This window comes from Amblyomma mixtum, chromosome 9 (assembly GCF_055824585.1).
Source record: "Amblyomma mixtum isolate Tamu chromosome 9, ASM5582458v1, whole genome shotgun sequence".
Classification (NCBI taxonomy): Eukaryota; Metazoa; Arthropoda; class Arachnida; order Ixodida; family Ixodidae; genus Amblyomma; species Amblyomma mixtum.
Genome location: NC_143020.1, coordinates 10,840,123 through 10,854,388, shown reverse-complemented (window position 1 = coordinate 10,854,388; position 14,266 = coordinate 10,840,123). Strand labels below are relative to the sequence as shown.

The following is a 14,266-nucleotide window of genomic DNA, read 5'->3' as shown; positions in this document are numbered from 1 at the left end:
CACGACTATGCGTTGTGATGAAATAAATGAATCGGTTGTTTTTAAGCTCTCACCACAAATTTGCTTCATATGTTTCTACCTGCAATTATTAGTTCATTCGAATGAGTAGGCATATCTAATCAATTCATGGTTTAATAATTGCAAAAAAAATGCTCTGAACTTCTCAACGGGAGGGCAAATGAGTCTTTGCGTTAAAGTAACCGCTCACACCTCCTGTGATTGAGCAGAAAGTAGAACACTGCGGATTAATTTAACGCTTCTTCAGTGAACCACTTTATTGAAAGCCTTGGCTGATGTATCGTCGAATGCCGTGCGTATATCGTCCACAGCGTGGGCACAAACCGCGAGATAAGGTTTCGAAGAAAATGATACAAACGCCTTCCACGAACACTCCGATTTTCATTGCTACTCATCTTCAAACAGGCAGGAAAAAGAGCAAGTGACGGTTCATCTGGGATTTTGATAAAGACGTCAGTCATAAAGGAGTTCTGTAACTTATCCTATAACAAAGAGCGCAACGAATCAGGGTCCATAAAGGAGCAGTTGATACTCTTACGGGGACACACATACGGCTCATATAGCGGACGCTCCTGAACGCACGCCGATAGATACGCTATCTATTGTCACATATAGATAGGATTACAGACACTCGCAGGTGAGATAAAAGCGCAGCTTGTGGCTAGGCCACTCTACTTCTGAACACGCAATGGCACCATACGGCATCTCCTCGGCAATGGCTATTATCTCCGCCCCGGCAATATTTCTGATTCTTGTCGACGTCGCGGCTTCGGCACAAGGTTGGTGCAAGGAAGAATTGCTCGCCAAATTTTTAATGTATTAAGTCTACATTGCTCATTATCATTAACTTAGAATGAAAGTTACTATTTTTTAAATGTGTAAATGACTGCGTTTGGAGTGCATTACCACGCCTGCGGTGTTTCAAATATTCTCCGGAGAGCGCATTGTTCCTATGATACTTTGAACAAAAGTAAGGTAGAAAAGAAGTAGCACTGACTGAAGGTGTATTTCATGCTTTAGGAAATCCTGTGTAATGCTTCCAAAGTGACCTCTGATTATCATGCGAATGTGTGACCGAATAATGCAGTCTTCTGTAGCAATCATAGAAACCTACACCTAAGCTTATCGTTTTCTATTCGCGTAGTTTCGTCCTACTCTCAGCGACCTCAAGGACTAAACTCGCCAGGATAGGAATCGAAGCTAACTCAGTTTGCTGCTGCTTGTTTCTGTTGTACTGTCTGCCCTTACAAGTCTCTGTGTTTGCCTCTTCTTGCCTTCCCGCTTTACCGACATCAGGCCATTCTACATTAAATCCTGCGGCCTCATTTGGTGGTAAAATTATTGTACATTCAGGTGCAGGGTTTGACGTACAGGACACATTCAGGGTTGGCTTTCCATCCAACTACGTAGTCACGTATGTCGTTTAGTTGACAAAGCCTAACTTATTGTTATTCCCTCCTTTTGTAAACGGGGCATTTTCTGCCGCGCCCATAAGTTGTTCACATGTCAGTTACAGCCTTGGGTACCTTGTTTCGATCAGAGGTACGAAGCTAAAGTTTTTTCCTACGACGTTCTTTGGGTAACAGGCTCTAAAAGCCATTAATAAACCAATGGAGGTATTGAAAGCTTCTCGAAATGAACCACAGTGTATTACATATGATACAGCCAGTAACAGCAGCGCTCTTTATCCTTTACTGTTTGGTATTTCCAGTCTGCAGTTGTTGAGCTCCTTGCTCATTTTGTAATTCCCTCAGTACTTGATGGTAACAACAATATTTTTATTCCTTTGAAGCGAAGGAAACTAAACGGCAGTTATAAGACATTTTTTTCCCGGGGTGGTTGTTAGCACAGGTCCTCATCGAAGATACGAATTCCTTGAAACAATGTTGGAATTTAAAATGCCTAGCTGTATTCGCTGGGGTGTCTACAAAAATAGAAGTGTAGGGGTGCGTTTATTAGGCGTCCTCAAGAGACCGAACCGCCGTGCAGGATCTGGCAGCGTAGACGGGCGTAGCCAGCACCAAGAGAGCGGGGCAACTTCGTCGTCGTCAGGCGCAGCGTAGTGTCGGCGCATAACTTCGTCGTCGTCAGGCGCAGCGCAGTGTCGGCGCATGGCGGTAGCGGAACCTGTCACAGTTGGCACACTACAGTTTCCCCCGGGTGAAAAGGAGCCATCCTGGCGTCTTAAGGGGAAGGAAGAACAGAGGGGTCGTAGTACGGCTTCAGTCGGTCGACGTGGACGGTTTCGCGGCCACGGCGACGCAAGTCCGCAGCGGGTGCAACAGGCTCAACAATATAATTGACCGGAGATGTTTGCCTGAGAACCCGGTAGGGACCATGATACCGATGCAGCAGTTTCCGCGAAAGGCCGGGAGTTGTGGGAGGCACCCAGAGCCACACAAGGGAGTCGGCAGGGTAGGAGGTAGAGGCCGCGGAAGTGTCGCGGTCATGTTTTTGCTGCCACTGGGTCTGCGTGGTAAACGAGCGAGCAAGCTGGCGGCATTCTTCGGCGTACCTGGCAGCGTCGGACAGTGGCGTGGACTCGGAAATGTCGGGTCGGTAGCGAAGAAGAGTATCCATCGTGCAGGGGGGCTCGCGGCCGTACAGAAGAAAGAAGGGAGAGAATCCAGTGGTGGTTTGTGTCGCAATGTTATATGCGTAGGTGACGAAGGGAAGAACTTGGTCCCAGTTGGAGTGGTTGGCGTCGACGTACATGGACAGCATGTCACTGAGGGTTCGGTTGAAACGCTCGGTCAGGCCGTTGGTCTGAGGGTGGTAAGACGAAGCAGTTCGATGGATAATGCGGCATTCCTTGAGGAGGGCCTCAAGAGCGTCAGACAGGAATACGCGTCCACGGTCGCTGAGCAGTTCTTGAGGAGCACCATGGCGAAGAATCAGGTTCTTGAGAAGAAAGGAAGCCACGTCGCGGGCGGAGGCAGATGGTAATGGAGACGTTTCAGCATAACGTGGGAGATGATCCACGGCCACGATAATCCAGCGGTGACCAGCGGGAGTGGGAGGGAGGGGGCCGTAGAGGTCTATGCCAACGCGGTCAAACGGGCGGGCAGGGCAGGGTAACGGCTGCAGTGGAGCAGGCGAGGTGTGAGGCGGACATTTACGCCGTTGACAGGATGGGCAGGATCGCACAAAGTGGCGAACAAAGCGGTACATCCCACGCCAGTAGAATCGGAGACGCAGACGCGTATAGGTTTTCAACACGCCGCCGTGGGCACACTGGGGGTCCGCATGGAAAGCGGCACAAATGTCGGTGCGTAGATGGCGGGGGATCACTAGGAGCCATTTGCGTCCGTCGAACAGGTAATTGCGACGATAGAGGAGACCGTCCCGAATAGAAAAGTGACGGGCTTGACGTAAGAGGGATCAGGACGAATTATCAGTCGTAGGACTCGAAAGGAAGTTAATAAGAGAGGCGATCGAAGGGTCTTTCCGCTGCTCGGTGGACATGTCGGCAGTGGCAAGCGAGGACAAGTCGTAAGCAGACACAGGAGCAGGCGATGAAGCACTAGGTAGCGGCGAGCGGGAAAGAGCGTCCGCGTCATTATGCTTGAGGCCAGAGCGGTAAATGACATGAATGTCATACTCCTGCAATCGCAGAGCCCAGCGAGCTAGGCGCCCTGACGGGTCTTTGAGAGAGGCCAGCCAGCACAGGGCATGGTGGTCGGTTACTATACAGAACGGGCGACCGTAGACATAGGGACGAAATTTTCCAATGGCCCAAATGATGGCCAAACATTCTCGTTCGGTAACAGAATAGTTGGCCTCCGCTTTGCTCAAGGTCCGACTGGCGTAGGCGACCACATATTCACGGAAGCCAGGTTTGCGTTGGGTGAGAACGGCACCCAGTCCAATACCGCTGGCGTCAGTGTGGATCTCAGTAGGCGCAGACGGGTCAAAGTGGAGCAGGATGGGAGGCGAAACCAAAAGGCGGCGCAAGGTGTCGAAGGCATCATCGCAAGCAGGCGTCCAAGCGGAGAGGCTGGAGCTGCCTGCGAGAAGCTGGGTCAGAGGAGCGATGATCGTGGCGAAATTCAAGATGAAGCGACGGAAGTAAGAGCAAAGGCCAACGAAGCTACGGAGCTGCTTCAGTGAGGTGGGCTTCGGAAATTCGGCAACTGCACGAAGTTTGGCGGGGTCCGGAAGAATGCCGTCTTTAGAGACTACATGTCCTAAAATGGTGAGTTGTCGGGCAGCAAAGCGACACTTTTTCAAATTCATCTGGAGCCCAGCGTCAGTAAGACAAGTCAGAACGCGCTCGAGGCGGATGAGATGAGAAGAAAAGTCCGCAGAAAAGACGACGATGTCATCGAGATAGCAAAGACAACTCTCCCAATTGAGTCCACTAAGGATAGTGTCCATCAGGCGTTCGAAAGTTGCCGGGGCGTTGCAAAGGCCAAACGGCATGACGTTGAACTCATATAAGCCGTCAGGTGTTATGAAGGCAGTTTTTGAGCGATCAGCGTCAGCCATGGGCACCTGCCAGTAGCCTGACCTCAAATCCAGCGAGGAGAAATACTCAGCTCCCTGCAAGCAGTCCAGGGCGTCATCGATGCGTGGCAGGGGATAGACGTCCTTGCGTGTGATGTTGTTGAGCCGGCGGTAATCAACACAGAACCTGATGGAACCATCTTTCTTTTTTACCAAAACAGCAGGGGACGCCCAGGGACTGTGGGAGGGCTGTATGACACCCCGACGGAGCATGTCGTCTACGTGATCAGAAATGACGCGGCACTCAGAAGCCGAGACACGATAGGGGCGCTGGCGAAGAGGGGCGTGTGTACCGGTGTCGATGGTGTGCGCAACGACAGACGTACGGCCCAAGGCAGTGTGAGGAAGATCGAAAGAAGAACTGAAGCGCTGCAGGAGAGCGACGAGTTGATCACGTAGCGCGGGTGGAAGGTCGGCGTCAATGGCACGGTGGAAGATGTCGGAGGGCGGTGGATCATTCTTAACATCACAAGAGCTGAGCACATCGACATCGAAGGAAGCGGTGGTATCAAGAATAGGGTAGGGAAGGCAGGAATCAAGTTCTTCAATACGCCCGAGGCATTTACCTCGGAGCACTGCTGACGGGCACGAAGATGGGTTCGAGACGTAAATTGCACTTTGTCCATGGCCGATCGTCAGAACAGCAGAGGGAAGCAGGAGGCAGGGATGGCGGGAAGCGGTTTCGGAAGGCGTGAAGAAAACAGTTGAATGAGGGACGCCGACACAGGAGAGCGGCACGAGGGCAGCAGAAAACGGAGGAATGTCGGTATCAGTCGCGACCACAAGTTTGGCAGACTGCGTAGGTACGTCGTAAAAGGGAGCGTCACACAGCGGAGAAAAGGCGATTTCAGCTCGAGCGCAGTCAATAACGGCACGATGAGTCGAAAGGAAGTCACATCCCAGGATGATGTCGTGTGAGCAGTGAGACAGCACAATAAACTCGATGGTGTACAAAACATCTTGAATGAGGACACGGGCCGTACATGCGGCTGAGGGATGAATGCGCTGTGATGAGGCGGTGCGAAGCGAAAAGTCAGAAAGTAGGGTAGTCACTTTGCGGAGTCGGCGGCAGAGAGCTTCACTTATGACAGATACTGCAGCGCCCGTGTCGACGTGGGCGAGAACCTTGGCACCTTCCTCGAACACTACGATTACATTAGCGGGACGATACGGAGGACTTGAGGAGTTCGAAACAAGCGCAGTTCTTGCCCCCGGAACTGCGGCTGTTAGTTTCCCTCAAGCGCGGAGCTAGAACGTCGCAGCATCGGAGAAGGGGACGGCGTCGAGGGGAAGGCGATCGGCGAGTGGTGTAAATTTGGCGATCAGGGGAAACAAAGGGGGGACCAGGTGGCCGTCTCGGCGAGGATAGTTCGGCATCGTACGGGTAGGAGCGCAGATCAGGTCGAGAAGGCGGAAGGCGCTGGCGGCAAAGCCGCGCGACATGGCCGGGCAAACCACAGGCGTAACAGATGGGTCGGTTGTCTGCAGTACGCCAGGGATTCGTAGGATGTGGGCGAACCCTTGAGAACGGAGCTTGAGACGGGGGCTCAGACGGCGGTGGAGGACGGAAAGAAGGGGCGGCCTGGTAGGAATCGGGTGCCGGCGTATGTCGTGGCCTGGCCACCGCTTGGGCGTACGTCAGGGGTCCTGTCACAGGCGGGAGCACAGGGCTGGACGGTAGCAGATCAGCGACTTGGTCTTGCACGACACGGCGAATGGTAGGAGCCAAAGACGGGGTCGAGTCAGGAACTTGGCGGGCGGGGTCTTGAAAATGGGATATGAGGGACAGCTGGCGAGCGACCTCTTCACGAACGAAGGCTTTGATTTGGTTGAGAAGAGGGGAGTCCTCAGGATTAGTACCGCCCAGGGCCAGAGTGGAGAGGGCTTCGTCGCAGACACCGGCACGCCGTGTAGAAGCGCGCTGCTTGCGGAGCTCGTCGTAGCTCTGGCAAAGCTTAATGACCTCACTGACGGTGGTGGGATTTTTCGCGAGGAGCATCTGAAATGCGTCGTCAGCGATGCCTTTGAGGATGTGGTGGATCTTGTCCGCTTCTGGCATGGCGGCGTTGACACGTTTGCAGAGGTCAACGATGTCCTCAATGTAACTTGTGAAGGTCTCGTCGGTGTGTTGAGCGCGGTCCCGTAAGCGCTGTTCGGCACGGAGCTTGCGCACCGCAGGGCGGCCGAACACTTCCGCAAAGCTCTTCTTAAATACGGGCCAAGTGGGTAGGTCCGCCTCATGGTTTCGAAACCAGAGGTTCGCCACGTCCGTGAGATAAAAGATGACGTTACTCAGCTTGATAGTGTCATCCCACTTGTTATAGCTGCTCACTCGCTCATACGATGACAACCAGTCGTCAACATCTTGGTCGGCAGTCCCACTGAAGAGGGCAGGGTCACGCTGCCGGATGGCGCCAGAACAAATGACGGTGGTTGAACTGGCCGCCGGTGTTGGGGCAGTCTCATCTGGCATGGTTGACACAGGCGGCAGCGTACGGCTCCGGAGTTCCAGGTTGGTAGGGGACGAACTCAGCACCTCCACCAATTGTAGGGGTGCGTTTATTAGGCGTCCTCAAGAGACCGAACCGCCGTGCAGGATCTGGCAGCGTAGACGGGCGTAGCCAGCACCAAGAGAGCGGGGCAACTTCGTCGTCGTCAGGCGCAGCGTAGTGTCGGCGCATAACTTCGTCGTCGTCAGGCGCAGCGCAGTGTCGGCGCATGGCGGTAACGGAACCTGTCACAGTTGGCACACTGCAGAAGAAATGTTTTCCAAGGTGAAAGCCAGGGCAGTGTATTCACACCCATGAGGTCCGGTTCTTTAGAAAGCGACACGGAAACATTTGCATTTTGTATATACTTTCGAATCACTAATATCTTCCTGTGCAATCGTGTACGCCGTTGGGTATGTAGAAGGCCACATCAGAAGCTGCCTACGAGACATAACGTCACAGGAATACTCAGGGAGCGCTGCATCCTTTGGTGGTAGCCTGTGTGCCGCGCAGTTGGGTCCGAAGGACGCCTTCCCTGTTTAATTAAACGAGCTTTAGAGGAAGATTACGATTGTTCACCCTAGAAGCAGAGGCGAATCAAAATTATCTAATCATCTTAACATCGATGTCATAGATTTTGGCGCTTTTACAGGACCAGTTGCAGCAAAACACTTAGTTCTCCTTAAGATTGTAACAGCCTAATATGAGAAAAAAAATACACTTCTTACACTTCCGTTAATTTGCTTAGACATCTCCACATTAAGATTCTCTGCCCAGGTTGCAAATATATTCATGGCATACAATTCTTTGTTCTGATTGCAGTGCCATCCCAGCCAGATGCTTGTTCGTGGATGGGGATGAGAAAATGTTACTTCGAGCTTGGTTTTAGCAACGCCATGGCAAACTTGGGCCCAGGCCTACAGATTAATGACAAATTTTTCACCGAGCTTTGCAAGTAAGAGCACGTTCAATCTATTTTGCGATGCGTTGCACTGTAAGTTCCATGTTAGATGCGCGCTGTGATATTAGTAGATATCATATTTGAGCACCAATACAAGAGTTTTGCCTTTAAACTGCCGGCTACCATTGCAGAACGCTTGCTACCAGTAGCTGAATGGGGGGGGGGGGGGGGCAGCAAAGTGGTGTTACCAGTCGTGAGCTATTCAATACTAGAAATTGCAAAGGCAAAACAACGTAGCCGCTGTGATTAAGGGACACCGGAATGTTTCGCCTAACATACTCAGAATAATGAAAAATTATAATTCTGAATTTTATTTACAGAAAGATGAATCTGCCATCCCAGTGTTACAACCAACTCAGTGCCTGTCCAGCTGAAGTGAAGGCCAATCTCAGCTCTTTGGAAGAGGGCTACCGGCAACTTCGGGATATACATTGTGACAAAAATGCCTACGAAAGTAAGTGAACAGAAAGATACGCGTAATCAATTCATTGAAACACCCGCCATAGTGGTTCAGAGGCTAAGCTGTTCTGCTCCTGAGAAGGAGACCAAGGGATCGAACCCCTAAAGCAGTAGTTGCTAACGCTAGCCGCTCGTATTCGATAAGCATACATACGCCTCGGCTTCTGTAATGTCTTCGAGCAGATTCTGGACGCTAAAACCCTCATGCGCTACGATACCATAGCATTATTTTTCTCAAACTATACTATCCGAGGAACTAGTACGTTCTGAACTTCTTTTATTGGCAACAAATATATTTGACACCGTAAGAATGCATAATAAGTGTGAACGCCTAGAAAAGTACAAAAAACAAAAGCGCAGTAAAAAAAAACATCACTGCGCCATCAAGCACGTCGTCTTCATATGGTCTTCAACATAACTATTTCGTGGTTTCTGTGCTATTCAGCGGCACAGCGAATTTGAGTCAGAGTTTGGGCCAGGCACAAACTGATTTATCGCGCAAGTTCTGAAAACAAGGAATTGGAGAAGAAAGAACCGCACAATGTGCCAGTAAGATGTTATTTTTAAAACATTTGGTTCCCAGCTTTAGCCTACCATTCCCACAGGACGCCAACTAGCACTCGTCCAAATTGCAATCGAAAGCCTGAACACAAGGCAGAGTGCAGTTCTCGAAGTGCAGCATGCCGTTTCAATTTGAATTTGAGTGTGCCCACAACAGAACAATTCATGAATGCTCAAGATCAGTGCTGGAATTGATCTAGTATGAGTTAACTTTTTTCCGGCCACGTGCTTTCAAGCGGCGCCTATGTTCAAGTGATACACCAGGAGTTTCAGCGAACACTATCAAAAATGATGAAAAATAGGCTATTTAAGGTAGAATTATAGCTTGGACGGCAAAGTATTACTAGTATTGGCGGACACCAGAAAATATTTTAATCGTCTTAATTATTAGGCTGATTAACTAATTTTTGATAATTATCTTTATAACAAGTAGAGTTGGGCGGCTGGTTGCAATTAGATATTTGAAGCCTGTCGTAAGTAATAACCATATAAGTTTTTAGAATTTCGGAAACTTGACTACCCTCGCCGCTGTGGCACGACAAAAATTGGCTGCATTGCAGGGAAAATACATGCGCTTTCGAAAGCCTGCAGGCAACCCAACCCCTCCAGTGCACGTAACTTTTCGAAAAAGGCAAAGTTTGTCGAGCCACAGCGCCAAGGATAATATCGTTTTGGAAATTGTAAAAACTGATGTTGCGGTTACTAACGACGAGCTACAAATCCTTATTTGCAACTAGGCGCCTAGATCTACTAGGTAAAAAGTTAATTGTTAAAAATTAGTTAACCAACTTACTTGTTTACCATTCACCCGTTTTCTGGTGTTCCGCCAACACTGGCAATACTATGCCGAAAAAAGCCACATTTTTACCTCAAAAATCCTATTTTCGAAAATTTTTGAAAGAGTTCGCTGAAACACCTGGTATATTAAACGGTTGATATTTCAATGCTGCGGATTTGCACACTGTATTAGGACTTGCTAGTTGTACTTTTGCGTTTGAATCGAAAAGAAACCTGAGGTTATGGGCAGCATTATTTTTTTCTTTACCCACCGTAGTGCAACTTGCTTTTATGACATCCGCTCCCTGAGAACACTATATATGCTTGATCACAAGGCGATATACTCTCAGTTGCTGTTAAAAACAAATGAAAAATGTCTCCAGCACCTGTGTTTAACTTTCTTTCACTTTTCCAGATCAGCTTAAGGTTCTTTCTTGCATGGATCCATTGTCATTGGCAGCGTGCACTCAAAAATATATCATGAAACAGTCCGACCCACTCAAGATAGATGAATGCAGGTAAGCAGAGTCATAAATATACATGAAAAAGTTTCAACCAAATAAATCTGGAAGATCCGAGCGCTGCACGATGTTAGTAACAATATTAATTTAGTCGCTGAGAGAATTGAATCCTACTACTACGCTCTATTCAAACACTTTGAACTAATTTTTCACATCTCACTTACATGAGTAGACGGTTTAAGCATAGAAAGAGCAAATTAAGCCAAAAAACGTCCATGTATGGAGCCGAATGCCAACACGGAGTGTCCAGACATGACTCCGACTGGCCTTAACCTTCGCAGCTTAGTGCCTGTAATCTTAATGTTTTTGTTCTTTTTTTACCACCTATGCATGAAATCTTATGCCACTCATTTGTAGTCATATTTCACTGCAAGTTATATGTTACTTGGAATCTTTAGGCATTTATATTTAGGAGGTACGCCTCGTAGTCCCTGGCAAACTACTACAAGCGGCGCCAGTGAGGAAAGGGTGTTATAAATATTGGGGTCATGATTGCGTCTCAACTTACCAACATGCACATGCTGTGAAACTTGACCGCTTTTTATATTTAAGGTTACCCAGAACCTAATCACTTTTTGACTGTAAATAATAAAATTGACAAATGCTTTCCTCTTTTTTGTTACCTAGAATAAAATTCGATTGACCCCGCATATCAAGCAAAAAACTAAATTAGAATGCTTCGCCTGTGTTTTGAGTTGGCTAAAGCACTTGACTATGCGGCAGCTTTCCACCTTCTTTATCTGAAATTGCAGTCCTTGAAATAGTGCAACAACTTCCTTTTTTTATACCCCTGTTCTTGCCAGTTGCTGCTAATTATCTTCGTTTCTTTTAGTTTTACACCATATGGCGCAAACCAGCTTCAGCCACCACTAATCACTTGTGATTTAAATCGATTAAAGAACACAAAATGTCACCAATGTGCAAATGGTGCTGAAGACTAACAAATTTTTATGTCAATGAAGAGTACAGTTCAACCTTGATTTTAGGTTTGTAAGGGACCGAAAGCTTGTGAAGAAATTTTGAGACGTCAAATCACTTTAGCTCTTTCCTACAATCTGGATTCATTAGCATTTCGCATTGCGCATAATTGCCTTATTCAATATCTGCTAAAAACTCAACAGCATGCACACACAACACAGGAAATGACTGTGTAAGCGAATGGCCTGTGTTTTTTTATTTCAATAAATGTGAAATAATGTGTCTTATTTAAAATGAACCTTATTCGTACCTCCAGTGCTAGAACAGCATTAATGTAATGGCTGCGGCAGCACTATACAAATATTTATGAGACCGCGTCAAAATCAATAGCTTTTGAAAAAATACGAAAGCTTTACTGCAACATTTTATTCTCGCTCAGTGCGATTTACGCACGCTAACTTCGAAATTAAATCTAAAAGTAGTAAAGTAGTCTTTTTCACTATTATCAGACCTCAACTTAGGTACTTTCAGTCTGGCTTTCTCTTCATCATTCCTTATTCGCAATACTTATGGAATGAAAAACAGGTTAATTGTCGGCTGAGCATTATCCTTTTATCTGCGCAAGTTCGCCCTACGGCATAAATTAAAGTCAAAACTACAGGCTGATTTCGTTGATGAAGGCCAACTGGGCTTGATGCCGCGTTGTCTAAAATAAGCACAACTTCCTCTACAACCGCTAGCGTCGGACCCCATATTTTCTTTCTCTTTCCACTTAGCCGTAAAACAACCTCACCGCACCACTCGTTCTCTCTATAGACTCAAAAAGAAGCGTTAATTAAAGCCGCATTCAAGGCATTACTCACGCTTGGGACTTTATTGGGCTGCCTTGTAATACTTGTCCACGAGACGGAATTGAAACATGCATCACATAGCTGCAAATTTTGGGCGCACATCGTGATCCCATAGTCCAAGGTTTTGTCGTCTATTAACCCACGTCTTCGTTCTTCCAAAATGATGTTGTGCGCCCACCGAACAACCCTCGGTTACTAGCTTTACTTTTTTTTTAACTAGATAATTAAGACTGATAGCACGGCGAACAAGTTTTTCGTCGCGCTAAATCCCTGAACTATGTTTTTCTTGCGTCTTTATCCGTTTAGTTCGGCGAAGACCATCTTAACGTGTGCCGAGGAGATTTTCCCCAAGAGCTGCCCTGCCGACCATAAAGCGGTCACAGCTTTCTTCAAGCGGGCCATGACTGCATCACTGCTGATGAACGGCTGCGAAAAATCATCGCAGGCTGGTCTTGTTCCTATGAAGTTCACCATGGCCCTTGTCGTGTCTATTATTCTAATACGTCTAAAGGCAACATAGATCCATCAAAGCGTACCTGCCCTTGTGGTGCTGTCATTTTGTCACGCGTTGAGAATTTACAAGCATTATTACGTTGAAGTTGCAGATTATATTTTTCGTTATCACTGCATACTTGCCGGTTATTTTGTGATTATGCGATTTTATTCGTTTTACTGACCACTGCCGCTGCATGCTAGTTGAATAGGTGGCTTGAAGCTAATCAAGCGGAATCTTACGCTCTTTATTGAAGCCGTCTTCCTCCTCCTGTTGCTTTATTGCTGAAGAAATAAACGCATTGTTTCATTGAGTGATTTGTTGATTGAGTGGTCGTATTTTTGCCAAGAATTGTAGATACTTTCATCAGCTTCTACCACAGGATGTTGCATGACTTGAACGCTAACTGTTGCTCCCATGAGCACAAAAGAAGGGAGTTTGGAACACGAAGACACATACGTTAAAAGACATTTTATTGCGCTCTGACAGCAAAAATGAACACTAATTCCAAAAATTGTGCTTGAAAAGCAGCAGCTAAATAGTGGCCTGTAAAGGAAGGAATTTTTTCATTGTGCCCTTCAATGGCAGTTCAGTTACTCTCAATGCCGAAAATAATGTAACCTGAAAATGGAATTCACTGCCAGTGATTTTTCATAATAAAACCAACGAGGAAAAGGCGGAATAAGACGTCAATAGATAAAATGCTTTCTTTTTCTCCGATAATACGATCTTCCAAACTACAGTTTGCTTGGAGATCACTTTTAATAGTGAGGGAACTATGGCATATTATACGGTACTGTTGAGATCACATTTATGCGAAAACATCGCAAAATATTGGTTTTAAAGGTTGCAATAAAAGCCAAGTGAAAGCCAACGGGGTGGGTTTTGAAAATAAGTACCAGAAAACTACAAGCCTCCCGAAGAGTCATGTGCGAATAACATTGATTCTGTGTGGTGCAGTCTTACGACATGGAGGCAAACTCCGTTCACAAACAACTTGCTGTTGAAAATATTAGCTTGTCCAGAATTTCTCGGCGAGTGTTCCAACAACAAATAAAGTACACTCTTGAGGCACGCCGCGAACAGTGCTTTGCATCCTTCCGCTTTACGCCGACTGAGAATATCAGCAGGGTCATTAAAACATAAATCCAAAACTTTGGAACCTCCTCAAAAGCCATTGCTGTATCTCTATCTGCCTTGCAATGTCGTCTGGAGAGGACAGAATGGATCGAATTATATATAAAAGAAGGCACGAAACAAGAAAAACAAAGCACCGCATTAGAAGATTCACGAAACCCGGCCCCCTTGAATAAAAGTCTGCTGTATTATAAATGCACATAAAAAACACTCAAGGCGGCAACAAGTTTTCATCATAAGTGATACATATAGATTTCAATGTCAGGATGTCGTACATGTGTTGCAAAAAGTAATCGGTTAAATTAATGCACTATACATAAAAAAGATGTAATGAACGCAAAAATATAAGCACAAAAATAAGGGGAGAGGCAAATGGAACAGACATTTGGGTTAGGGCAGCAAAAGTAACTGAAAATGGAGACATTGCTTAAGAATCTATCCGAAAGAGGATGCATTACCATTCAATTCTTCTGAGAAGTGACCACGTTCACTAGGCCGGCGATGTGGCACATTATGAACTGATTCCCTTATGTTGTGTAGCATAAATTTTGAATCGAATAATTGTTTTGTGCGGT

The 14,266-nt window shown here is 47.0% G+C and overlaps 1 protein-coding gene across 1 annotated transcript; it reads left to right on the top strand.

The window, feature by feature from the left end:
• The first annotated feature begins 672 nt into the window (after nucleotides 1-672).
• On the top strand, nucleotides 673-12,867 carry LOC149328297 (uncharacterized). The gene is made up of 5 exons (XM_089559856.1): nucleotides 673-797; nucleotides 7,836-7,968; nucleotides 8,295-8,428; nucleotides 10,187-10,289; nucleotides 12,368-12,867. The coding sequence occupies exons 1-5, from the start codon at nucleotides 707-709 to the stop codon at nucleotides 12,579-12,581; spliced, it is 675 nt and encodes a 224-aa protein (XP_089415982.1). The 5' UTR covers nucleotides 673-706; the 3' UTR covers nucleotides 12,582-12,867.
• Nucleotides 12,868-14,266: the final 1,399 nt, after the last annotated feature.

What these genes read in the sequence shown, in the direction of transcription:
- LOC149328297 (XM_089559856.1), top strand. Translation starts at nt 707, where the DNA reads ATGGCACCATACGGCATCTCCTCGGCAATGGCTATTATCTCCGCCCCG. An exon ending in CGTCGCGGCTTCGGCACAAG is followed by an intron (nt 798 to 7,835) that starts GTTGGTGCAAGG and finishes TTCTGATTGCAG; the next exon opens with TGCCATCCCAGCCAGATGCT. An exon ending in TTTTTCACCGAGCTTTGCAA is followed by an intron (nt 7,969 to 8,294) that starts GTAAGAGCACGT and finishes TTTTATTTACAG; the next exon opens with AAAGATGAATCTGCCATCCC.